Source organism: Vipera ursinii, assembly GCF_947247035.1.
Source record: "Vipera ursinii genome assembly, chromosome: 1".
Taxonomy (NCBI): domain Eukaryota; kingdom Metazoa; phylum Chordata; class Lepidosauria; order Squamata; family Viperidae; genus Vipera; species Vipera ursinii.
In genome coordinates, this window is record NC_139512.1 from 195,348,934 (window position 1) to 195,376,900 (window position 27,967).

At 37.8% G+C, this 27,967-nt stretch overlaps 1 protein-coding gene and 1 long non-coding RNA gene across 3 annotated transcripts in view; one reads left to right on the forward strand and one right to left on the reverse strand.

Moving 5' to 3' along the window:
- LOC310644758 overlaps positions 1-7,352 on the reverse strand; it is a 32,202-nt gene extending 24,850 nt beyond the window's left edge. The window contains exons 1-2 of the long non-coding RNA XR_014493376.1: positions 7,288-7,352; positions 7,053-7,137 (exon numbers count right to left, since the gene is read on the reverse strand). This is a non-coding gene — a long non-coding RNA (uncharacterized lncRNA). The remainder of the gene's footprint in view (positions 1-7,052; positions 7,138-7,287) is intronic.
- On the forward strand, positions 15-27,944 carry UGP2 (UDP-glucose pyrophosphorylase 2). 2 transcript variants are annotated; one of them, XM_083369763.1, is made up of 10 exons: positions 15-180; positions 11,885-12,012; positions 13,797-13,904; positions 14,574-14,759; positions 18,083-18,216; positions 18,870-19,167; positions 20,161-20,358; positions 20,994-21,236; positions 22,921-23,025; positions 27,238-27,944. In XM_083369763.1, exons 2-10 carry the CDS (start codon positions 11,899-11,901, stop codon positions 27,343-27,345), a joined length of 1,494 nt encoding a protein of 497 aa, XP_083225889.1. In that variant the 5' UTR covers positions 15-180; positions 11,885-11,898; the 3' UTR covers positions 27,346-27,944. The 2 variants fall into 2 exon arrangements, with proteins under 2 accessions (XP_083225889.1, XP_083225888.1); XM_083369762.1 differs by lacking the exon at positions 15-180 and adding an exon at positions 3,267-3,629.
- The last annotated feature ends 23 nt before the right edge of the window (positions 27,945-27,967 follow it).

Sequence of the window (27,967 nt, forward strand, 5' to 3'; positions counted from 1 at the left end):
ACTGCTGGAGCCCTGACGTGAATGGGAGGAGACACCAGAGCAGGAGTCTTGTGAAATACACCATTTTTTTCCCTCCTTTTTTTTTTTAAAAAAAATATCCCACCAGTACCGCCAGAATTGAGCTCCCCAACCCTTCCCCCCCCCCACTCCCTGGCCCAACCCCACCGCCGGAGGAAATAGGTGGGTAATATCTGTTAGCTTTGGAAAATGAAGGGGGTGGGAAGAGTAGCTGCTCCTGTTGCCGCCGCCCTCTTGCCTGGCTTTTTTCTCCTAAAATAGGGATTGTTGTCTCGAGGAGGCCTCTCTGCTTGTTCTTTTGCCCGGTACGGGGGAATGGCGCGCGTGCGCGTCAGTGTTTTGGAAGTAGCTGGTGCTTGGTGGTGACGGGTGATGAAAGTAGAAAGCAGCCCGAGGGGAAAATACGCTGCGGTGGCATGCTGATAGTCGCGTTCTCTGTAACGCTGCTGTTCTGCTTTCTTCCATCCTTCGTGTTTTGCACTTAATGCTTTCGCTTTACGGGAAGCCTATTTTAGGCCCCCGGCTTCTTGTTGCTTTTTCAACTTTTCCCGGAGCCGCACCCAGCCCCCGTTTCTTTCCCCATCCGGCCCTTTGCTAGTGCTTCCTGAGGGAGGTAAATACAAAATCGGAAACGGTGCTGATGGAGTCATAAAGTATGTAAGTGTGCTAAAAAAAAAAAAGAGAGAGAGAAAGCTTTCTTCCGCCCTGCCCGCCCACCCCAAAAAAATCCTTCCGGCTTGTGGAGGGAGTAGCTGAAGCCCTAACCTACCAAAGGCTTGACAGGACTTCTATTCATCTTTCTCTTATCCTCTTTCTCTTATCCTGAAAGCATTACAACTCCAAAGTGACTGTGAGCCAAAGAAAGAAGCAGGCTAGTTCTGATTGGTACTTGAACTGCAGACCTCCAGAAAAATCTTAAGCCTTAGACTAGACCAGGGGGTAGGCAACCTCGGCTCTTTTATGACCCATGGACTTTAACTCCCAGAATTCCTGAGTCAGCAGGAATTCTGGGAGTTGAAGTCCATGGGTCATAAAAGAGCCGAGGTTGCCTACCCCTGGACTAGACTGAAGGGGTTGAGGATACATCCTAGTTACAGAGGTCTTCAAACTCGGCCCTTTTATGACTCATGGACTTCAACTCCCAGAATTTCTCAGCCAGCCATGCTGGCTGAGGAATTCTGGGAGTTGAAGTCCATGAGTCATAAAAGGGCCGAGTTTGAAGACCCCTGTCCTAGAAGATGCATTGGAAAACTGTTTTTGAAGTCGCCGGGAATGGAATTTCACTTGAAGGGTCCCTTCTGCTCACTTACTGCCTTAGAAAGATGAGAGGTGAAAGAAGAATTGGGACTCTCTCCCTTTTGTTCTGGGAGCTGAAGAATGCATCATAATGTGCTCGCAGGGTAGATTGATCTATAAAATTGCCAAATGCATTTTAGCCTAGCATGGTGTGTAAATGGAGCCAAGGCAGGTAGTTCATGGTTCTATGCAGTGCTTTTTTTGTAAAAGAAAAAGGTGCCGGAACTCACACATGTCATACAACCCGCCTTGCCTACCCTACGAGGTTCTATCCAAAAAAGGTGCCGGAACTCCGTTCTGAGCGTTCTATGAGAAAAAAAGCCCTGGTTCTATGTATCTCATAAACTCTGAGGACATGTTTGAGTTTGCAGGGGTAAGTAGATCCTGTAAATTTAATGTTACATGGACATCTTTTGTTATAACAGAAAATGAAAGTGTTTTGTTATGCATTCATACAAATTGTGAAGGAATAAGTACGGGAAAAATTGGATTGCTATTTGTGTCTTGTATTGTGAATCACATAGAGTCTAGTCTGGAGTCTGGTGGTACCTACATTGAAAAAATAAAATTATACTTTTATGTTGTGAAAGCTAATACATTTCCTTTATCCCAGTAATCCACTTGTGTGTTGATTTTATGAGCCTGTTTTATACATCCCACAGGAACTGTAGGCCATGGAGAAAATTAATATGCAGCTCCACAGATTTTCCCAAGTGATCCCTTATGGTTTGTTCTTATTCCATTCCTGCATCTTTCAAAATGCATCTTTTCTCCTGTTCCTCAAATTTTTACTTATTTTTCCAGAGCACTTGAAATTTTTAAGAAAGACCAAAAAAGAAAACTGGTATGCTGCAAAGCACCACCCACAGGCCCCAGGTGGCTTCTAGGCTTCAGACAGAATTTGATTGGTGGTTACTGTTCATTATTTGTTTATAAGTATTTAATCTGCCCCCCAAAATCCTAGAGCTGAGTGGGGATAGAAGAAAGCTGTCCGTGAAATGCTTATTTTGTAATGTTCTGTCATTTTGCAAGATCATCCATAAACATGTTCTTGCAGTTCCAGTTATTGGCCATCAGTTGAAAACATTTAAGTTTTCCAATGTTACTTCTTGAAATAAAATTAAGGATTTGATACACATTTTAAGACTAATATATAATTTTGTGCATTTTTGTAATTCAAATGAACATACCTTTGAGCCATAAAAGCTTCTATTAAAATGGGTATTCTGTAGAGTGCCCCAGACCTGTGTCTGCTACAGTCACCGTCTCTTTTAAAAATAAAAATAAAAATAAACCCTTAAATGTTTTTACAAAGCTAGATGATCTTACTTGGCTTTTGCACAGCACATTGTTAAGCACATCTTATCAGAAAGTACACCCACTAAATCCAAGGAAGCAATGATGAGGAATAGCAAGCATTGCAGCCCTGATATGCAAAAGCAACCGAAGCATGGCAGAAAAGAGAAGAACAAAACAGAAAAAAATGAGCCAGTTTCTCATTGATATTTCAAATTTAGAAATTCCCCCGTGTAACTCACAAAGCAGATTCCAACACTTCTTTAAAGCCAAGAGCAAGAAAGAAAAAGGGGGTCCAAAAACTGATCCTCCCTCTCCCAGAGTTGGGGATGAGAACTGAGGTGGTAAAAATCAAAGGAGCCTCTTCTCGTATAGAAGGAAAGCAGCCAGCAGCTCCGGGAGAGGGAGAAAAAGCCAGAGTAGCGTTTACGATAGGGGGTCCTAAGGAATTCTGCCTTTTAAAGGAAACCAGTGAATTCCCAGGAAAAAAGAGGAGCCGGAGGTGGTGGTGGTGGTGGGGGAGAGAAATGGTGTGAGCCACTCTCATCTCTGCAGCAGCCAGGCGTTTCCGTGGTGGAGAAAGGGGAGGAGAGAAGGGTGGTGGTGGTGAGGCACAGTTTTTGACCCTCCTCTTTCATTGATGAAATTTCAATCCTTAGGTTTTTACCTTGAAGACAGTTTCTCTGAGTCATTTATTTCTGAAGATAGATCTAGGAAGAGAGCAGGGAACAATCGGGGATAAAACCATATTTTTTTTTTACGCGGGGCGGGTGGCTAAGACGATTATGAGTAGACTTATTTTTCCTAAAAGAGTATTATTCTGTCGATAACGTAAATTTGGAACAACAGTGAGGGAAGTTTCCGCTAGATCAGGGGAGAAGTCCGTTTGAAAGGAAGCTCTTATTTTCCTGAGCTTTTCTTGCCTATTCTGAAGGAGATAAGTGTCTTAATTTTTCTATATTTCTACGAGGAGAGTATTTATTTTCATAAAAGATACAAAATGTCGTCGTTTGCAAAAGGTAAGTGTAACCCTGCTCATTTCTGTAAGTGCCAGAATCTGCATGTGGTTTGTGGCTGTGCGGGTTTTGTGTTTTTTTTTTCCTTCCCCAAACAGCTGTTCATGGGCAGTTACTGAGGTAGGGTGGTATAAATCAGAGGCTTGTTTTAAAAGGGATATCAGTTGGATTAAGACAGCAATTCTCTTGTTTTAAGGGTTGCTTAGGTGATAGCAAAGCACTGCCAGTCTCTACCATTTTGTGTGTGTGTGTGAGAGAGAGACTGTATGAGTGGGAGAATATGTGAGTAGGATTCCTTTTCTTTCTCCAAATGTTTTTTTTTTTTTACAAAAAAAGACTAAAACTAGACTGAGGCAGTTGGAGCTGCTTGCCTTCAGTCTGCTAAATTAAAAGAAGGGTTTGTACTGAGTACCTTATCAGCTGGCTTCCCATTAACATATTGGTGACATAAGTGGTTATTAAAGCTCCATTTCTCCTAGGTATTTTACAACCCTGCATGTCTGTATACGTGGTATGAAAATCCTGTATTGGGAAATTGCCCAGAAGCAAACATTTTTAGCTTGATGACTGATGCATTGCTGTCACAAGGAAATAATTTAATAGCGTGCTTGTTTCACAGAAATAATCTCATCTCTGTTTTATGCCTCAAACCAAATATATGAAGCCTTCAGTACTAGACAGGAAAGTGTGTAGACTATTTCTAATAGGCAGTACATAGAAATCCAGGTAGCAGTTTAGTTCTGAGTACTACTATCTACCCCAGTGGAGTGTGACAATACCTGGTGGATTATAGTTACAGAATAATCTTTGTAACAACTGAGCAAAAAGCTAAGCAGATGACTGACCCTTAAAATAGACTGCTTGAAAGTGATCTAATGAACTCTGCACAGCAAAACAAAAACGCCCCCCCAAAAAATGTTAAATGTTATTTTAAGGTTTGGGATTGCTATTTTTTAAGTCCAATACTGGAGGAGGCCATTTTGTATAAAAATGGGATTTCCTTATGTTTTCTAAAATTGCGTTTTCATTTAAAAGATAATCTTAGTTGTAGATGGTATTTTTTTATATTTCTCCTACATTCATAGATTATTTTGTTGTAGACCGGGATTAAGTATTAGCAATTGCTAATGTAAATTTAAACTTTTGTGGCCACAATGGAACAAGACACTTCTCTGTATTTAGGATTTTTAGTGGAGGGTTGGTAGATTTTATTTTTCTTTTTAATGCATTTCAATGTATGCAATATCTTACCTGCTTTTTTATTTTTTTACGGTGAAATAAAATGGTGCATTTATTTTTGCCCCCAAATTTTGGCATACAATTTTAGGATGAAAAGGGTCATGAAAGGGGATTTAGCACTCTACAGCTTTCTATCCTTTTGCTAAGCTTTTCACATTATCAAAAATAAGCTTTGCCAGAAAATGACATTATCACTTAGCAAATGTAGGCCACTCTAATTAGGTTAAAACTAAAAAGCGTTGTCTATGTGAAATAATTTTGTTTATATACACTGAATAAAAAGTTAAATCTAAAATACTTAAAGCCAGTACATATGCTGGATTTCCCCCCCCCCCCAGATGAATGCATTCAGGTTTGATGTTTTAAGTGTTTAGGTAGTGGCTCTGAAAGGTTATGTTTCATGTATTTATATTATTAGCAGGAAAGTGGCAGAACTGAAAAGTTCATGCTGTACAGAAATAATATTGAACATATTTCAGCAATGCATAATCCAGTCATAATTTCTTATAAATTGCTAATTATGTAGGTACATGGTAGAATTTCCAAATCTATGAACTGTAGATGATAACTAAATATTTAAAATGGATTAAATAAAACTGTTTAAAATGGAATTAAAAAACCTGAGAGGCAGTGGCGGGAATATTCTTGACACTATTCTGCCTGTCCAAGAGAACTTGGCATAATAATAATAATAATAATAATAATAATAATAATAATAATAATAATAATAATAATAATAATAATAATAAGTTGGAAGGGACCTTGGAGGTCATCTAGTCCAACCCCCTGCTAAGGCAGGAAACGCTTCTGTCCTTCTAGAGGAGGGGTCAGCAACCTGAAACAGTGAAAGAGCCACTCGGAACCGGTTCCCTCACAAAAGGAAAAACTGGGAGCTGCAAAAAACGTGTGCACATGCGCGTACATGTGCACATGCGCAGAACAGGGTTTGAAGAGTGGAGCCAAGGCGAGATATGCACCTACTCTGCATATTTGAATTGATTGGTTGAACTTTTTTAGTTCCACTTTTTTTTGGGGGGGGACTGCACATGGCAGAGGACTGGGAGCCGCAGGAGACGGCTGAAAGAGCCACATGCGGCTCCGGAGCCGCGGGTTGCAGACCTGTTCTAGAGCAATTGTCCACTGAAACATATGTGTTTAAGGAAAAACAAAAAGGAAAAAGGGATAGTATTACCTGCCCTAATTATACATAAAGTAGCTTATTGGACCCCCAGTTTCAGATTCTTTTTCTTGAGATATACTGTAAATACACCTGTGATTCTTGTCATGTTCCTTACATCTCTTCTAGATACATACGTTCTGTTTTCTCATCCTGAGGCATCCCTCATCCTCGGATAGATTCTGTACTTTAGATATGGCGAGATGTGTTTTTCTATCTACTTACTTAATTTTAATACATTTGAATAAAATTTACAGCAGTGATACAGAACTTGACGTGACCAGATTTCAGCTCCCATCTGTCCCAATTAGCATGAATCATAGCAAAAGATTTTGGTAACTGAAGCCCAGCGTACATATTTAATCCAATTTTGGGTTATCTGTCCCTAGTCTGACCAAACAATTCTGGAGTGAAACTTAGCTGTATGCTTTCCTTTCTCTAACCTCAGCACTGTTTTCCTTCTCTCCTTCCTTCCACCCACCCTGCTCATCTCATGGATTGTAATTCAGTACCCTCGCTTTTGGGTCCACTTAAAATCACCCCATAGAGTCAAGAAGCATCACCCTGTGCCGTGGTTTTTTTTTAACCAGATAGGACTATAAACCAGGCTGATTAGCAAAGTCCTGCAGTACTTGTAGTGCTTTCATATTCCTGTTTCATTTCCTTCTCTTACAGGTACGAATGTAAACAAAAACTTGTCTCCCACAACATTTATAAACATTCAATTGTGTTTAGTGGGGAAGAAAGGTTTAAAATGGATTTGGGGAAGGGCAGATTTTTATAATAAGTAGTTTCTTTATTCACAATTGAGTTGTATTTGAAAGCAGTAGAAAGGTGTCGTGCTACTTTGTTTTAACTAGAAGTGTAGTGTAACTCTCGTCCAATTTTGTACTGGTATTGAATGCCTGCTTTCACTAAGGGTAAAGAATGACACTGAAAACACAAAAATATCTTGAACTTTTGATTGGAGCCATACTGCTTTGCTATCCAGTTGACTCCTTTAGAAATACCTTCAGGGTTCCAGATGTGGTGAGAACCATGCCAGTTCTTTCCTTATGATCTGGAAACAGATAAAGCAGACTGAATGTGGGATCTCTGAAAGAGACAAAAATCTTTACCTTTCTGTGTTTCACAATTTTATTATTTATTTCAAAATTAGTTTTTCAAGATGAAATATCTGGCCCTTTTCCTTTTATTTTATTCTCGAGATTGTTACTAAATGTAGGATGGTTGGAGATTTCTTACCTTGTTTGTTTGATTCTGAATTCCACTGTCTGGGTGTAATAGATGTGATGAAGCAAGCCTTTCTTCCCAGATTTGTTCAAACCTTTTTACTTGCCTGCTTCCTTCCTTACATTTGCTAACCCTATTGGGCAATGTGGGCGTCATCGTTTTATTGGAAATGAGACATGCAGTTGGCAAAAGCAGTAGGGAAGGCAAACAGTTGAAACAAACCTCATTCTAAGATCATTTTAATGAGGCAATTGTAACTTCCAGGGTTATTTTTGTGCGTGGCTACTAAGAAGGAAAGCTGATTCTACTTACAATGAAATTAAAATACATTAAAAGTTATATTACCTAAACAAAACTAAATGTAGTCACTGTGACATCTGCAGTTGAATTTAAATGTTCCTTCTGTAAATTGAGATAGATTTCCATAGTATACTTTATTTACAATCTTCAAGAATGAATATAGCAAACCTGTTTTCAGATCTAATGAAGTACCCTTTATAAATCTCAGATAGCAGCCTTCCACAGCCCAGAAGCAGGAAAGACTGCTCAACTCCCATACGTCTAGCTATCTTGAGAGCTGGAAGTCCAACAAATCTGGAAGGCATCATCTTGGGGAAGAAATCTATCTTTATGAGTAATATGATTCATTAGTTAGTATATGACACATACACGCAGTCCAGTTAAATTATTAAGCAATTGTATTTTTGCAATCTGAAAACAATTGGATCATTCTAGCCCTGATTTTTTTTAAGGTCCAGTAGTTAGAATTATGATTAGTTTTAATAACTGGTTTAAATGGCAAAACGTTGTGTACAGAGATCTTGCATAGGTTTTATTCTTCCTAGCTTATGTATATGGCAGAGGTCCCCAACCTTTTGGGCACCGGGGACCGGTTCCGTGGAGGGAGGTTTTTCCACGGACCGGAGGATGTGTGGTTTTGTGTGCTGCCTGCATCCTGCGGAAGGGGCTTTGCTTGTTGGTGCGGACCAGTTGCTGGCATGCTGTAGCCCAGTATTGGTCCACGGACCAATACTGCCGGCAATGGCAAAACTGTCCAGATACGTTGCGCGACATTATGTGACATCGCGAGTTTGACTTGTCTGCTGTAGACTAATACCGTATTTTCCGGCGTATAAGACGACCCGGCGTATAAGACGACCCCTGACTTTTGAGAAGATTTTTAAGATTTTTCGTCTTATACGCCGGAAAATACTTACATGCCAGTTGCCAAGTGTCTGACACAAGCCCGATTCAGATTCAGCCCTGTCTGATGCAAATGGTGCAAAGCCACGCGCTCTTCCAGGCCAGACTCTGCAAACAGCACGCCGGAAGCCGCAACCACCACGGGAACTCTGAGTCCCCGCCTTTCGGCAGCCTGCACGGCCAAGTGCGATTCGGCTTTGAGATAGCATTTGCAGATGGAGCAGCCACCGCGTCTGGAGCCAAGCCCCGCCCAGGAGACGGTTGGCCAGGTGGGCCCGGAAGACGCGCTAGAGAGCCGGGCTTGGGGCGGCTATGCCGAGGCCGGCTGGCAAGGCTGGCTGGCGGCCATGCCGAGGCCGGCTGGTGAGGGCCGCTGCATGGTCTACGGGCAAGAGGGGCGCCAAGTACCGCTGTTCCGCACTCCATGACCAGGCAAGCGATTCTTCCGGTCGCCGCGGTTAAGGCGGTGCCTCGGCAGGAGCAAAGGTGCTCCCTTCCTACGGGCGTGACATTCAGCAGGGTCCCTCTTCGCAGCACGCCGCACGGGCCTCACCCTCACCCGTCTCCCCATGGATGCGCCTCCCTCGCTACGGGAGCCACCCCCGCCATCCCTGCACGCCACAGATGCAGGCCCACCTCGACTCGTCGTGAGCCTGCCTTCCGCGTGTCGGCTGCTTCCTCTGACCGTCCGACGCTGCCATGGAGATCTCCCGGCAGCTGGCCAGTGCGCGCACACGCAGGACAACTCTGCCGGGTCTTGCCCGGTGCCAGCGGGCTCCGTGGCGTCCATCCGGGCTGCAACGTGCCTAGACACGGTGTGGGCTGGGAAGTTTGGCGCCGACATGCTGGCTGGGAGGCAGCTTTGGAGCGCGTTGCCGGGGACTGCAGATCAGAGAGGTGAATATTTCCGGCGTATAAGACGACCCGGCGTATAAGACGACCCCCAACTTTTGAGACGATTTTCATGGGTTAAAAAGTCGTCTTATACGCCGGAAAATACGGTATTCTTTTCCTACAGTGTTTTAATATTGTTAAGTATTTAGTTATAACAGTATTTAGTTATAACAAATTATTCTCTTTGGTTATATACAGTGGAAAATCACTGTGCTTCACATCTATTCAAAATTAATAGATTCTTGTCTAGTTTTCTGTTACCCACGTAGCAAGTTAGAAACTTCTTTCTAATCTTACTTTGAACGTTTTTTCTAATGTACCTTCTTCTCTTCCTTCCTCGTGCCAATAGTAGATTCAACTTAAAATTACAAAATTTGGTTATAATGCTGACTGTGATTGTGTGAGGTGTATGCCTGTGTCTACAGAACCCAGCAAAAGAAAAATGTCATAATTAGACAATATGCAAGCAAACTGGGAATTGATTATTGAGGGAAAACCTTCAATAGGAATATCTCTCACTCCCCCCCTCCCCCCATATATAGACATGTATAGTATTCTGCAGTTACGTAGAGGTTTTCTGATTGTTTTTCATTATTCCTGCTTGCTTTGAGGACATAAATTTCAGCACTGAATTTTTCTGTTCTGTAATAACAGATACCTGCAAGCGCGAACTGAACATTTTAGTAAGAAAATGGCTAATACAAGCTGTATGACAGAATTGAAATAAGGAAATATTGTATGTGGTCTAACATAAGGAGCATTGTTAAGCAAGTTAAAACTATTTACTTATAACATGAGAATGCTTAGTTTAGGGCCATTATTGCAAAACTGGAAATGCTCTTATGTGGTAAAGGAATAGTCTTAAAATGAGAAGCAGAACTTGTGTATAGAAAAAGAAAGTTCTCTTTGTTACTAATGATGTACTTTACTGGAAGTTTCTTTTTATTACAAACAGTGTTGGGCAAGTCAAATTGATATTTATATCCAATACTCTGGTTTTTCTAGAGTTTTCATGCAAAAATAACCAGGTTTTCTCTGAGACTATCAATTATTTATATGATTTTAAAGTAAACTGCTGATTCAGTTTTCAAAGACTCAGCCTGTTATAAAGAAAACTACAAAATAAAGTGCTTCATTAAAAAATAAACATAGGAAGAAATAAAAAGTAATGTCTTCACTGAGAACTTTTCCAGATTTGGAAAATCTAAGTATGTTATTATACAGTCCTGCAGAATGTACCGGGTATGTTCTTGAGCCAACAGCATGGGGCCTGACAAATATGATCAGTTAATTTAATATTGTATTGTGTTCTGAGCAGTTCTATAAATTTGGAATTGTCTGTAATAATAGTAAATTGGAAATCTTGCTCATATTACAGTATGTGCATTTTACAACAGTCTGACTTGAATAGGTAAAATAATAACCCAACATGCATAGCTACTGTGATTTTGAATATAGTTGCTTTAGGGATGATACCTGCTTGTCCTGTTAGCTTTGATATATCATTTCTTAATTCCCACAATAATAAGCAATGTTTTAGATTCATTTTAGAATTTGATTGTGGATTGTACAGTTCTTGTTATATAACCATTTAACCAGACAGCCGACTGCGTTTGAAAATCATTTTTCCATGTGATTGAATGGAGGTGGACAACGAGACAGGTAGCTTCAACTAAATGGGTTGAAAATGAATAGTTGTGGAGGGTTTATTTTTATTTTTTTATGATGAAGAGTTAGTTACCTAAAACTTGTAATGTAGTTTTGAGTTGATATGTTACAGTACATTAGGGGAAAGCAAGTCACTTGTGTTTTTGTTTCATTGACATACAAATTTTTAAAAAATAAGAAAATGCTTGATATTTTGGATTGTTTCTGTACTGTATGCCAGCTGGTTTTAGCTAATTTTCTGTTTAATGGTGAAAGATTATCAGAATTTTTTTTCTGTCTAGAATCCTGTACTTAAAAGTATAACCTTTTAATAATGGATACTTCTTCTGTTATTTTTGCATGTGTAAACTAAGCGCCTTAAAATGTAAATGTAGGTAAAAAAATACAGTGATTCACTTCATGTTGCTTAGTAATAACTGAACCCTTGAACCAGAAAACACTAAGGGAGAATGCTGAGGGATACGGTAAGATCACTAGAGTTTATCACCAAGTTTCTACATTTTTTTTGTATGACATAATTTTGTGAAAGGAAGATTGTATGGCTTGGCAGATCAGTAATGCTCAGCTGTTCAACTGACCATTTGGAAAAAGGATAGCTATTATCTGGGGATTTTTTTTCCTGTGACTAGTTAACTAATAACAAGCACAAAAGTGGAATGCATCCTCATTTGGCACATTGATTGACTAGCAAAATAACAAGAATATATTTTGTATTTTTGTAGAAAATAAGTCCATATACATGCTGCTTTTAAGTATACTGCAATTTAAAATTATGTTTCATTGTCTAAGCATTTTGTTCTCTCTTCAATATGCCTACAAAACTTGTCTCTGTTTCTTTTTTAAGATTTTAGCAAAGCGATGTCTCAGGCTGGTACCTCCCCATTCCAGGAAGCTATTAGGCAAGAACTGGAATATTCCATGAAAGTGGAACTGGATAAAATACTTTCAACGGCACCACAGAATGAGCTACAGGTTGGGACTAAAACAAAATTACAGTATGTTCTTGAGTAGATCCTGTTTTTGTGATGTTCAGAATTTTGGAATATACATATGGGATAAATATAATACGTAGACAGGTGTTCTGGAATTTGTCCGAGAAACAAAGGAATTTTAAGTGCAGCCACTTCAAGAGCTCTCTCGTTCTTAAACATGACGTGGCCTTTAGGACTATGTTTAATATTAATGCAATTTAGAAAAGCAGTTTTCTATGCATTCTTTCCTTTTTTTTTAATCCCATTTATATCCCGCCCTTCTCCGAAGACTCAGGGTGGCTTACAATTTAAAGCACAAATCAATATGCCTGCTTATTAGGGCTTTCGCCCCCCCCCCAGCGGCATTATTACAAAGTCAGCTTATTGCCCCCAACAATTTTGGTATAGATTAGCTGATACATAATAAAATATGACTTTTTTCCCTGTATTTTCTGTGCTTATCTGTTTTGCCTTCAGCATCTTTGTTATATTTTTTTGACACTTCTTGATTATTACACAGTGAAATATCCTTAGCAGTTGGCAAGCATGGTAGAAAGGCAAGAAGTAATAGATACATAAAAACTATTTATAAAGTTATACCAAGTGCATTTTATGGAGAGAGAGTGTGTGTGTGTGCATATCATAAGCGTTTAGCATGTGTGTGTGTGAAATGCTAAAAAGTTATGATGGTTATTGCCATAATTGTTGTTAAGAAAATACTTGTGCGTTCATTTTGTCTTGTATAGCAATGGGAGGGAGAAGTAGAAAAAAGAGGAAACAATGTTTTTTTTAAAAAAATACAAATTGTTTGGATGTACAAGAAATAGTAATATATTTGAAAATATTCACATCTAACCCAGAAATAAACTAGTATAAGAAAGAATAGTTTTCCTCATTCAGTTTCCAGACATATTTGCAAATGATGAAAACAAATAGAAACTGCTAATAATGATGATATTATATTTCTGTCCCGAAAAAGAAGCTAATTACATATATGTATAGGTACACTTATATGCAAAAGTGTATTTTGAGCCTTGGATGCCTTCCTTTTTCTTTCTTTTTTTTTTGCTTTTTTAAAATTACTGCTCTCTACATCTGTTTGAGGCAGTGAAGGATAAAGTTTTAAACACATTGATTTTCTTTGCACCAATACATCCTTGATCATTCCTTTTCTGTGTTTTGTTTGCTTGTTTCTTCTAACGATATATAACATGTATCCTTGCTCCATTTGAAATAAAAAATTAAAAATACTTTAAAATAATTCTATAATCCTTATTTAGACACCATTTGCAGTTACAGCAAGGATAAAGAAGTAACCTTATGATTTTGCATTTTGCAAGGTTTGTAAAGCAAAGCAAAACTAAAGATCATAAGTAGAGTCATAGTTTCACAGTGATTGGTTCGCTTAATGATCAAGTTGTCAGATCCATTTGTGGTGGGCTAAACAAGAACTCCCTGCAAATTTATAATTAGTGCCTGAATAAACTATACTTTTCAGCTTTATTTACTCCAGATAATGAGATAGGTGGCATATAAATTTAATAAATAAACAATAGATATATTTCTCTAACCAAGACAAGTAAGTTATGTGTTACACTGTATAAGGTGCTAAAATAAGTATTGATATATTTTAATTTTATGCAACATTTCCAATTTTTCCTCTCAAAAATGAAAGAGAAACAGCTTTGTTTCTGTTGCTTCACATTTTACAATAATTTTATATCTCTGTTTTGCATGAGGATTAGAAGTTTAAAAAAATCAGCTTCAATTGCCTTTTTTCCCCAGCACACTAAAAAGGACCTGGAAGGATTTCAAAAGCTCTTTCGCAGATTCTTACAAGAAAAAGGACCATCAGTAGACTGGGAAAAGATCCAACGACCTCCAGAAGATTCAGTAAGTTACAACATGTGAATTACTACCAATTTCTTGTGGATCTTATTGTTTTTTTAAATATCATCTTCTGACTTACCCAGGGATTTTGAAGAAGTTCACACTAAGCAACAGGAAGGAATTAGGCTTTAATTTGAAGGAATGAAAGCAAACAGCCATGATGCATCAGGATATCAGTTTGCCTAAAGATAAAATGTCACTATCATCAACAATATCTGTCATTTATCTTTGAGTCATTAAAGGGGGTTTCTAAAAAAAAAATCAGTGCAGGAATTGGAGTAACAAATATGTAAGGTTCCCTAAAGCATCATCTTTTCTGACGCTCAATGTCTGTTTGTAATAAGATTTATTGAATCAGTTTCGGTTATCTAGTTTTACGTCTGCAGACATTCAGTACTTAATCTAAAATTGTTGCTTGCAAATGAGGAGAGAGTATTTCAAGACAGTAACCTAACACAGTGGTTGGAAAGAACAGCAATCAGTCTTTGGATTGTTTTCACCAATATAGACAATTCTGCAATGCTGTCTGGGTGAAAATTTTGTCTTACGTAGCCAAAACCAAAATTTAAATCTTTACTGCATGTTTTATTTTGCAATTCTTTTTTTACAATAAAATACTGTAAACAGTACACAGTTATTCTAAGATGCTTATCACCATTGTTTTCCTTTCAGATACAGCCCTATGAGAAGATAAAAGCAAGAGGAATACCTGATAGCATCGCTTCAGCTTTGAACAAGTTAGTTGTGGTGAAACTTAATGGTGGCTTGGGCACCAGTATGGGATGTAAGGGCCCCAAAAGTCTCATTGGTGTACGGAATGAGAATACATTCCTGGATTTAACAGTTCAACAGATTGAGGTGAGTAGCTTATATGTGAGTTCTCCTTGTTAAATTGTTGTCATAAAATCTGTGGCTATCATTCATAGAGACCCAATGGGAAAGTTGACTTGCATTATGCTGAAATCTAATTTTTCTGTCTAGGAATCTTACAATCACCCAACTACCTCATAGTGATGCATCATTACTTTTTAGCATATAACTACTAGTAAAAGAGCACCTGAGAGTAAATTGGAATGAAACATTAAGAGTACTGACACAGTACTGACACAGTGTTCTTTCTCTCTTCTTTTACGGCAGACATGTCAAACACAAGGCCCGGGGGCCGGATCCGGCCCGCGAAGTGGTTTCATGCGGCCCGTGAAGCCATCTTGGAAACAGTGAGGGAATGACCCCCACTGCCTTGGCCCTGGCCCTGAGACCCTCCTTCTGCCAGAGACCCTCAGATCTGTCCCACTCCTGCCCAGGCCCCCATAGGCACCCTTGATGCAAACGATGTAGAGCTGGCCACACCCACCCAGTAGGCCATATGCACCCTAGCCACGCCCACCCAGTAGGCCACGCCCACCCTGGCCATACCCACCCAGCCCCCTGAGGGCAACCGCAATGCTCATGCGGCCCTCAATGAAATTGAGTTTGACACCCATTTTACGGCTTTTCTCATTCAAATACACAATCTGTAAAATGTTGTAGTTCTTCCAGCAGTCTGTTCCTCAATGGCCAACCAATTGCACAAGGAAGCCTACTAGCCTCCCAGCAGATGGTTTTCAGAGGCAGTCTCTCTGCTATCAATACCAATAGCCATTCATCCCCACATGTCCCGGTGAAACATTAATTGGTGATAGAGGCAAGTAGTAATGTTTTACACTAGTGCTTATTAATCTGTTTTATAGAAGGTCGTTAAAGCAGCAATAGTAACTCATCCTTCAATAAGTTTATGGTAGACGCTGGATGACTTCTCATGCCATAATGAACTTGGGGTGGTGTTGCTTATGTCAAGGATAGCATTGGTCAAATAGTTTTTGGAAAAGATTTATGTTTTGACTGTTGTTTCTCAGGTTGTAAAAAAAAATTAGAAAGAGCTTGAAAATATTGTTGATTCTGCTGTCCACTCCATACTGTGTCCATTTTTGATTGTATGTACTGTATGTAGTCTATTTTGTTGCCTGCAATCAGCAATTATATGAAATTTTGCGAATTAGATCTTCAAAGCACAAACAAACTTGCAGAATCACATTCCAATGATTGCATTTTAAAGTGGATTGTGGATTGAGTGGTAATTTGAGTACTCTGTGTAGACAAGGACTGATGAGAAGTTTGGAAATGGAATAGATTGACAGTAGATTATATTTGTGGATATTCTTTCACTCAAACAGAGTGATCATATTGAGCAATAGCTTTAAGCATCACCTTTCAGAACTCCATTCAATTTATAGAGCTGGGTGGAGCAGTTTAACGTTTATTAGGGACATTGAAGACAAAATTGGTAAAGACAAATTTAAGGTAAACTAGGTAAAAGGCTATTCTAGACAATGGCACTAACTAACTGTCCAGGAGAAAGTTGGCCTAATGAGCAGCAGAGTTTCATTCTCTCTGTTGACAATAGTGGATGAAGTGGTATTATAAGATGCAACTTATTTTTTATTTTTTAAATTTATATGCTGCCCATCTCACAGTTGAGTGATTCTTAGCAGTTTTGTTCTACAACATGTTCTTCCTTGTCCATTTTCAAAACTATATTCAAACACTAACAGTTTGTACCACCTCGTTGGGAGAGCTGTTCTCCATATGATATTCCAATATTACATCTTTGCACAACCAAACTCAACAATTTTGTGCAGCTGATGAAAATAATGGAGTACAAGATTCTTGTAAGTGGCTAGTGGCAATTAAGTAGCATGTACTTTGTTAATTATTTTATATATATATATATATATATATATATATATATATATATATATATATATATATATATATATATATATATATATATACACCCAGCTCTCAAACTCACTCCAACCCCCCTCCTGATAACAACAGTACAATTAAATCAGCCACTTGATCCATTTGTGGTCATCAGACCCACTGACCAGACCCATGAAAAGCAACAGTGTGAGGTCCAACCATACTTCAGGGAGAAAGAAGTTCCATAAAGAAGGATCTACCACCAAGCACGCCCATTTTTGTGGTCCCACCAGATGAGAATCTCTTATCAATGGAGTCTGTGTAAATACCCCGTCTTCCCTTCTTGGTGGGCCAAATAGACATATTTTCCATCATCACTATCTGATGCAGTCTTCAGAAACAAGTGATGCTCTTCATACCAATCCCAGTTAAGCTGGTGTATGTATGTATGAATGTGAATCTGTAGCTAATCATCCATCTTCCCATATCACAAATATTTTTAAATGGTTGCAGACCTTCAAAAGAAAAATTGCCACTGAATAAAGACTTTTAGTTTGTTTGCTACGTAACGATTGAACTGATTCACAAAATAATCCCATCTCTGATGTATGTGGTGATCAAGTTGTATGTTCCCTACATTGGTAATGTGAAAACCACTTAGAAGATAAAAATGGTAACACACTAAGTGCTAATTTAAGTCATTTGTCTCTTGCAAGATTTTCATTTTCATGAGACAGAGTTTGCAGTTAGTATATTTAATAAAAAATATTAGAAGGTTGGCAGTTTGGCGGGTCGAATCCCGAGTGCCGTGTAGCAGAGTGAGCGCCTGTTACTTGTCCCAGCTTCTGCCAACCTAGCAGTTCTAAAGCACGTAAAAATGCAAGTAGAAAAATAGGGACCACTACGGTGGAAAGGTAACAGCGTTCCGTGCGCCTTTGGCGTCTAGTCATGCCAGCCATATGACCACGGAGTCGTCCTCGGACAAGCGCTGGCTCTTTGAAATGGAGATGAGCACCGGCCCCTAGAGTTGGAAACAACTAGCACGCATGTGCAGGGGAACCTTTACCTTTACCTTTTATATTTAGTGATGATTCAAACTGAATTTTTGGCATAAGGGATTCATTTAGTTTTACAGTGTTAAGCATCACCATTAATATTCAAAGCCCTTGATTGATTGAACTAGATGATTAAATTTTGTGACTGTATTTTAATGGTATCTAATTGCCTTGATCCAACTATACAGCTGGAATATGGAGGTGGTATTTAGCACATAATTTTATAGGAATTGTTTTAACATCTTAGCTGTAGTTTGAATTAGAAGTCTGTGTTTGTTTTTCCTGACTGACTGTTCTTTTGAAAATACTCATGTTTAATTGCTCTTGAACATTAGCTATCTTTAATGTTAGCAAATTGTTTAAAATAATACTTTATTTTTGTAGCATCTAAATAAGACTTACAAAACAGATGTTCCTCTAGTTCTGATGAATTCCTTCAACACTGATGAAGATACCAAAAAAATCTTGCAGAAATACAGCCACAGTGGTGTGAAAATCTACACTTTTAATCAAAGCAGGTATTTATAGTTCAATTTTAATAATAGAAGTTATGTATTTGCAGAAGAAATAGCATTTAAGGAGGCGAGTCGATTGTTATGTAAATGATAGCAGTAAAATCCTCAATCTGTTATATAAGCTTTTAAGCATTAATTTTTAAATTACAAAGAAGACTGTTACATAACTACAATGAATAAAATTGTAAATGAGATGTGAGAGAATGAGTGTTTTGAGACAATTCTTCCTCTTTTTCTTTAGGGATTCTGTTGAGTAATACACTGTCTCATGTGAAAAGCTACATTTGGTCAGAGAATAATGTTGTGTATTCATTATATTTTGCTGTTACAGATTTTTTTCTTCTTTCAGCTAAATTAAATAGCTGAGATCACTTTTTTCTCACATCGTTTTCTCCTATCTTTGAAGAGCTTGGTATCTCCCATGGAAAACCAGGTTTTCCCAGATACATTTTTAGTAACTCTAGACCTGTTATATATTTTAAATTCTTTTTTAAAATTACAGTTCTCAAATTATAAGCCATATATGGGCTTTTGGTTTCATAAACATGTTGTAATAAGTAATTGATGATTGATGTTCTCTCCAGACATTGAATAGATCCAGTGGTGCCTCATCTAATGTTTCAGCTGCTGCCCTGAAGGTTGTTGTTTTTTTCCAGGTATCCTCGAATTAATAAGGAGTCTTTACTTCCAATAGCAAAAGATGTGTCTTACTCAGGAGAGAACACAGAGGCTTGGTATCCCCCTGGCCATGGGGACATCTATGCAAGTTTCTATAATTCCGGATTGCTGGATATTTTTATTGAAGACGGGAAGGAATATATTTTTGTGTCCAACATAGATAATCTTGGGGCTACTGTTGATCTCTATATTCTCAATCATCTCATGAGTTCGCCAAATGGAAAAAGATGTGAATTTGTTATGGAGGTCACCAATAAAACAAGGGCAGATGTGAAGGTAAAAATGTTTAGTTCAGTTTATTTCATTGTAGGTAAAATCTGTATACTTCATTTTAATGACAAGGATTGCTAAATCTATTATATTCCCCATTTGCAACACATTGGTTCTCTAGAAAAATATTTCTCCCACCTCATCCTCAGTCTGTGAACCAGATTTGCAGACCAGTTCCTGTGGGCAGGAAGCAAGACACATTCTTACTGAATGTGTCTTAAGATATAGTACCCTGCTTCTGAATATCACATAATACACTGCATAAAGGAAAACAGTATGGGAAATGAACCCCATTGGATTTAATGCAATATAGTTCCAAACAGATATATAAAGAATTATATTACACTGCTGTGAAAAAAACAAAAAGCAACTTTTTATCTAATATTAACTATATTTAATTTAATTTAATTTAATTTAATTATGGGACTTGTATGCCGCCCTATCTCCCGAAGGACTCATGGCGGCTAACAACAATAAAACAACAATGAAAACAATGAATACAATTATTAAAAGAGATTAAATTTTACAAAGCCCCACTAAAAACCAATAAAAATTAAAACAAAATTAAAACCCCCATCATCAGTCCAGGTCGGCCAGTTGGAAAAGGTATGTCTTTAGGTCGCGACGAAAGGACTGGAGATCTGGGGCCGTCCAAAGTTCTCGGGGGAGCTGATTCCAAAGGGCAGGCGCCCCGACAGAAAAGACCCTCCCCCTGGAGGTTGCCAGCTGACATTGTCTGGCACAGGGCGATGGGAAGTTGTTCCTGGCAGCAGACGGTCCTGTAAATATCCCTGGCCTAAGCCATATTACAACAGTGACCTAAATTCTAACATGGCAAAAATATATGCAGGTTTCTAAAGCTAAAGTAATTGCAACTAGATCTCGGTGAAACAAGTGGTACCAAATAATTGTTGTGACCAAAGCCATAAATTTCTTTAGACATTTGTTTAGGCACAGCGACAGACTTCTATTTAATAAAGGTCTTCTTTACTTTTGTAGGGTGGTACGCTAACACAGTATGAAAACAAACTGAGGCTAGTTGAAATAGCTCAGGTGCCAAAAGCACATGTCGATGAATTCAAGTCTGTTTCAAAATTCAAAATATTCAACACAAACAACCTATGGGTTTCACTATCTGCAATTAAACGGCTTCAGGAACAGAATGCTATTGATATGGAAATTATTGTAAATCCAAAGGTAAGCCTGTAAATAATTGAAGTCTTGAATTGCGGTGGTGAGAATAACATTACGTATCCTCTTGAGCTGATCAACTAGAGAGGCATTTCAAACATTATTTACATTTATGGAACTCCTGTCTTCAAATTAGTATTTTTTAGGAATTTATAAGTATATAAGATTAACCTGGAAAAGTATTTCAAGATAACATTAATAATTTTTAGTATTTCTGTAATTTTAGTTTATTATTCCTGTAGGAATGCTTATTACCTTTTATTTAACATTTACATTTTCAATTACCGTATAGATCACAAAATGATCCTTGGAATATTTTCATCTCTTTAGGATAATGTAATGAGAAACCTTCGGTCATTGGCATGTTCTTGTCGACAATCATGAAACAATAATATCTGTTTGGAGGACTGGCAGGCAGGGGCATGTAGGATAAAACTTAGCTTCCATTTCCACTTACATGGTAGCTGGAGAAAATCCCTTGTGTATGCACTGATTAAACCCTCTGTGTCTAAAATAACAGTTTTTCAGAGATATTTTGATTTCAGGCTTAGGAAACCTAGAATTTCTAAGCTCACTTGAATTGAATCTGTAAAACTCAGCTAGCTAGCATATCCCATGATCTTGAACGCTTTCTCTTCCAGACTATAGATGGTGGTCTAAATGTTATTCAACTGGAAACTGCGGTTGGTGCTGCTATTAAAAGTTTTGAGAACTCTTTGGGAATAAATGTTCCCCGTAGCCGTTTCTTGCCGGTCAAGACCACGTCTGATCTTCTACTTGTGATGTCTAACCTATACAGCCTTAATGCTGGGTCTCTAACAATGAGTGAGAAACGGGAATTTCCTTCTGTGCCATTGGTCAAGCTTGGGAGTTCTTTTACCAAGGTATACCTAATTATTGAATAATATATATATATATATATATGTGGAAACAAACAAACTACAAACTAGTAAAAACAGCTCTTGCTAATTACTCTTAAGTGACTAGGAATAAGACTTGACAGTAAACTAGAATGTTCTCTGCATGTGATCATTCAGTGGTCGCTACCTATTTTTATTAAGTCATTCTGATACAGTACAAAACTAGTGTTTGAGGTCAGTTAGTGAAGTATCATCTAACTTATGATGCTAACAATTCTTTAATTGATTAAAATATGATAGTAAGATTAAAGATTGTGATTAATCTGATTGGAAAGGTTTTCTGAGAATGTAATTCTCATATCTCAATTTACAGATATTACCGCATAGACCAGTTTGCATCTATATAATGTAGTAACTTTACAATTTTGTTGTTTTGTTGTTTTTGTGTGACTGTTATTTAATTAGTTACATTTCTAGACCACTCAGATGACTCTGTGTGGCTTCCCAATTTATTTAATCTAGACCTGGACATTTTACAGCCTTCAGGCTACATCTGGCCTTTGACTGTCCTTGTTTGGCCTGTCCTAGCTTTCTCCAATAGTCTTGAGTTTCTCACGGTGGCCTCTTGGGAAAATTAATTACCTACCTTTGAGTTAAATGTTCTGTGACCAGCTAGCTCCAGACCAGTTTATTGCAGTCACTTTTACAGAAAGATTTTAAATACTTATTTCAAGTACAAGTAAGCCACTTTAAAAAATGGAAAGTGGGGAGAAACGGGAGGGGAGTGGTGAGGAAAAGAGGAGAGGAGAGGAAGAAGAGGGAAGTAGAAAAGAAAGGAGAAAGGGAGAAAGAAAGTAGAGAAGAGGGAAGAGAGAGAAGGAGGGTGGATGCAGTGAAAGGGGAAATGGACGAGCAGCACCCAAACTTATGTGTATGTATTTATGTATGGCGATATATAATACCTACAGCATTACTGATATAACAAGTGTTAAATACTTGAAAAAATGTTTATATTTCATTGGTTATTTTGTGGTATATTAAAGGAACTGTGAAAAAAAATGGATGGGCAACACATGACCCTCCCCAGCAACCTCAGACTATATTAGATTTGGGCCTGATTTAGAAAATGTTAAGAATATGGTAGCAGTTTCCTCCCAGAAGCTTCCTCTTCTCATACCACTTTATTGTTCCTCCCCTCAAAACAAAACATGCAGTCCCTGGTCCTTAATAGGAAGTAGCATCTTGCGAGCTTCCAAAGATTGAAAGGCCAAACTGAGGCCACTAATTGTCCAAAATTGTCCTGGCATTCTAAAGTTTGCTTTTCGTAGCTGAAGTGTAACAATGGTACCTTCCCACATTCATTCTAAATAGTTTTTTTCTCTCAAAAGTTTTTGAATTAGGGTTATTACTCTTAATAAATTCTTAAAGATAGATGGTATAGAGCAGGGGTAGGCAACCTCGGCTCTTTTATGACTCATGGACTTCAACTCCCAGAATTCCTGAGTCAGCTATGCAGATATAGCAGTGAGCACTATACGGCCCTCAATGAATTACAGATCAAGCTGTGTTCCAGATTGAAAAGTTCTGTAGGACTTGTGTTTTCTGAATTAAGAACTTTGCACTATGGTTTACAGTACAATTCTTTGAATACATATTGTGAGTTTCATAAACATTGAACCTGATGCTTTACGTTCTCATTTTTTTTAAGGTTCAAGATTTTCTGAGGAGGTTTGAAAGTATCCCAGATATGCTTGAACTGGATCATCTAACTGTTTCAGGCGATGTCACTTTTGGGAAACATGTTGCATTAAAGGTTGGTCATATGATTAAAATTTTAAAACAATCCCAAACTTTTATGTACTTGAAATGCTGCATTCTCAAGCAACACTATTTGACAAAATCTGCCAATGTTTTTAAAAGGCATCAATGCATTCTTGCAATATCCATTTGATATTGGGGATCCAGTATATTATTTAAAATCAGATGATCGTATATTTTCAATTACTTAGTTAAATAGACTTGCACAGAACAGTCAGAAGCACTCTTGGGCAGATGAAGCATCTCACTTTAAGTTGTTAAAGTCATGTGGTTTGCGAGTTTGCACACATGGTTGAAAAGCTGTTTTGTGCTGTCTCTGCGTATGTTTGTAAGCAAAGAAATAGTTTTATTTATGAGCTGGTTCAAATAAGATTTAAGTTGATTTTCCATTTCTAGATCTTACCATATTACCTCTGAAACTTTAAGCTGTTTTTATGTAAATCTATTTCTGCTTGTTCTAATTTAGCATCCAATTTGTTTAGGTGCCTGAAGGCAGAAATGCTAAACTCAGTTGCAGATGTCTTCTCTGCAGTTCTTTAATTTCTTTATATTGATCATCTACTTGGGTTGTTATCATATCTGTCATTAATGTCAGACTTGACAGAATAAAATTTTGTTTCCAAATCCTTTTGAATTAATTAAGAACAATTATCTTCTATTGTATGCAGCAGAGGAATGAGGTTGGACTTCTCCCAGTTTGGGTTGTTCTCTATTATAGATTTTGAAATGTTAATTATAACATTAAAAGTAAGAAATCAGAAACAACCCAATATACTTAATGACAGATATATAGCAGATAATACAGTATGAAGGAAATGGACATAAACAAAGATTTTAAACATTTCAAACTATACAGATATTAAATGGATTCACATATTAAGAACTGAATTCCATTCATTACGTTCATATCATTATAACTAAACATTTCCTTAAAATAAACATTCCTTATTCTTGTAGCTAAGAGAAAATATTTAAAGGAATTGGAAGAATGTAAAAATAGAATCAGATCAAACTAGTGCAGACAAGTTGAGTAGCATGCATCTGGTTGAAGTAAACAAAATAATAACCCAAAGGCAAGTATTTCCAAATTAGTAAGATTCTTAGCTATGTAATTGCACTAGAATAGTTTCAAAACTTTCTTTTAAACTTTATTATGGGTAAGACTTGATTAAAAATACAGCATATAATACAAATTACAGTATTGCACATATGATAAAAATGCTGGTAGCCTTCTCTACCTTGCTGTCAACAATGCACAGATACTACAAGCAAATAAAGCTGTTCCAATAGCAAACAGCCAAAAGAAGCTGTGCATAGAATTCTTCTGTAGACCTAGAAATGGACTGAGAAAAGGTGTTAATAACTCATTGTGGGTATCTTGGTAAAAAATACAATATAGCAGCTTATGATCCTGTGATTCAGTGTTCCCATCTTTTCAGGGACAAAGCTTTTTAACATAGGGAATTTTGGAGTTCTTACCCTCCACCATTGTTGATGGTAAGATCTCAAATGGCTTCCAAAAAAAATATTATTTGTAAATTGGGCCAAATACAATGGTGACATTAAATAGAATTAGCTCTGCCCCAACTGAGCTCTAAAAGACATCTTGGTATAATTCTTTCTTAAATTCCATATCAAGAGTTTTTTTGTATATTTGAGTGAGTGAGATTTATGTAATTTTCCAAGAAGACTAATAGTTGTCCGATAGGATAAGATATATCTTGGGGCTGAAAGTGAGCTTTTAGTCACAATTTTAAGAGCATGTAGCCAAACCTATTTTGATTTTTGTGAATTCTGCATCTAAAGAGAGCATTAGGCACATACTTTGATACCTAAAGTAGCTTTCTTAGGAAGCTAGTTTCTACTCTCACCAGTTGCTTGTAATTGACACTTAGATTTAACTGTGCTTCATGGAGGAATTGTGCCAGTGTTGTGTAAGTACTGGACTGCTCTAGAGAAAAAGAGAGTCTTGTTTCTTTATTTATTCAATGTATATAGCAACTCACTTCACATAGGTGAGTCTGGGCAGCTCACATACTTAAAAACAGAAAATAATATTTACAAATAAACAACCAACATGAAAACCATTAAAAACAAAGAAGTTAAAACTTAATTTGTGGGAGTGCAATCCATACAATGATTAACAATGCAACTGGATCCTCAGTTATCTGATCCCCAATACCAGATCTCCAGGCATGAGGACAAAACCGTGTCTTAAAAGCCTTCTGAAAGACCAGCAGCATCAGGGCCACTCTAACCCCAGGGGTAATGAAAATGGACACTATGGCAGAAAAGGCTCTCCTCCCGTGTCCTTCAGATGACATTCCTTTGTAAATGACTCATAACATGCCTCTCCTGCCACCTCTGATAGTATATATTTAGCTGAGGAGAGGTGCTCTCTCAAACAACCTGGCCCCATGCCATGTAGAACTTGTTACTAAACCTTTCTGAGCATCCAGAACCACCTGAGAAATAGGAGCATGTTGCTTCCCTGAATAATGTAGCATATATCCCAGGTTCTTGTTCCAAGTATGTGCCTTTTGGGATCTAATGGAACTTTTTATATGGACAACTCACTGCGGCCAACTCGCCATGGCGAACTCACCACGGCAAACTTGCTACGGCCAATTCACCACGTTCAACTCGCTGCAGGGCAGCTTGCCATAGCCAACTCACTCTGGGACAATTTAACGATTCTATTTAATTATTTAAAATATTTTTTTTGCAATTTGCATTTCATTCTGTTCCTCCTTTTGCATCCTTTCTTTAATGATTCTATTCCACTATTTCTTTGATATTAAGTGTAACTCTTGTCCTGCAGCGAGTTGGCCTTGGTGAATTGTCATAGACCCCTTTTTATAGCCTCTTACAAAACATATGACTTTAGTTTCTTAGTTAAGAGGTAATGGACTAGTGCTCCCATGGCTCTGTTAAGACTTGCCAGTGTCTGTGATAGTATAATGGCATTGCTTATAGTTTTAAATTAAAGCAGTGTGCTCTTTGCCTTTTGAAGAAAGGATAAAAAGCCACTTGCTACATGGAGTGTCCTTTTTCAAATTAGCTGTTGTAAATAAACTGTTGAGGGACACGGTGGCTTAGTGGGTTAGGACGCTGAACTTGTCGATCAGAAGGTTGGCAGTTTGGCGGGTTGAATCCCGAGTGCCGCGTAACAGAGTGAGCGCCTGTTACTTGTCCCAGCTTCTGCCAACCTAGCAGTTCAAAAGCACGTAAAAATGCAAGTAGAAAAATAGGGACCACTACGGTGGGAAGGTAACAGCATTCCGTGAGCCTTTGGCGTCTAGTCATGCCGGCCACATGACCACGGAGACGTCTTCGGACAAGCGCTGGCTCTTCGTCTTTGAAACGGAGATGAGCACCGGCCCCTAGAGTTGGAAACGACTAGCACGCATGTGCAGGGGAATCTTTACCTTTACCTAAATAAACTGTTGAAGTTTTGAATTTTACTGAAAGAAACAAGTGAACCATTGAGCAATTAAAAAAAGAGGAACACAAAAAACCAGTGTACAGAATTAGTTATATAAGCAGTCCTCTTAGGTATAGAAAAAAGTAATAAATCCCAGTCAGAGATATTTTAGTGGGGGTTCAGAAAGAAACAATTCAGAAAACACGAGGAATTTGTAATGAGAAAAAAAAACAAGATTAAAACCTATATGTTCTGCATCGGTGGTTCTCATCAGATATGCCTGCTGTAAGCTGCTTCAGAGCAGGCGGTTGATCTTTTGAAGATGTATATGTCCATCCCTCAGGCACAGAGCCCCAAGCGAAAACTGGTTGGCAATTAACAACCAAGAATATTTCCTTCTGCAGTTTAGTGGGGGTGGGGGTGGGGGTTATAAAATCTTTTCTGCTATAAAAATTATTGCCTTTTTAGTGAACCATAATCTTGGATTCATATATATGTGTTTAAAGCTATTCTGATCTAATTCTGCTGATTTTAGAAAACATCTTGAGACCGCAATAGACATTTCTGAAATATAACTTGACAGTTCTGTGAAACAGGACATTAATGCATACGGTTGGAATTTCTTTAATGAAACAGTATGTATTTTGTTAGGATAAATGTAAGGAGTTCAATATCAGTACTTTATAAAATGTGATTGCTTCAGAATTGATGAAATGTAAACTTAAATTTAGAATTTTATCTTCAGGCAGCTCACTGGAACTTTCCTATTTTCTGTATATACAGGGAACTGTCATAATCATTGCAAACCATGGTGACAGGATTGACATCCCCCCTGGAGCGGTTCTGGAGAACAAAATAGTCTCAGGCAATCTTCGGATTCTAGACCACTGAGCTACGAACTTCATATAATATGAAGAGTTTCAAAAATGGAAGAATATATCGGCATTAAGATGTGTATACAATCACTCTACTGTTCTTACAGTATTATTTCTGTTAATTTCTTTTAACTGAGAAAACTAAGAAAGGCAAACACTTAATTCAGTAATTCAGTTAATATAATCTAAAGTGCAATATGGCTGACTTTCAATGACTTGAACTGCTTATAACAGAAAAAGCTGTGAAACAATATGCTGTTAACTATTAAATACAACTACATTATGAAGTACTTTTTGCTACTATAGCAGGTATGTCTAGAATATCATTTGCCTTTCTGTGCTATTCACAACAACCTCATCCCTTTCACAAGATGTTTCAGTACCTCACTTGGACTGTTTTCTCCTGTGTTTTACCCAAAGAAAAGGTATCTGAAACATTTGAATAATCATTTCTCATCCCACATCTATATTTCTACTTAAAACTTTAGTTTACTTTTAAATATGGAACAGATTGCCTTCTTCACCAAACTCATATTAACAGAATAAAATGTGTTGAGACAAAGGAGGAAATGAATTCCACATCTGTACAGGTACTGAAATAAAGAATATCAAGTTCCCAGTCTGGATATCCATTTTTG

What these genes read in the sequence shown, in the direction of transcription:
- UGP2 (XM_083369762.1), top strand. An exon ending in AACGACCTCCAGAAGATTCA is followed by an intron (nt 13,905 to 14,573) that starts GTAAGTTACAAC and finishes TTTTCCTTTCAG; the next exon opens with ATACAGCCCTATGAGAAGAT. An exon ending in AAATTATTGTAAATCCAAAG is followed by an intron (nt 20,359 to 20,993) that starts GTAAGCCTGTAA and finishes TTTCTCTTCCAG; the next exon opens with ACTATAGATGGTGGTCTAAA.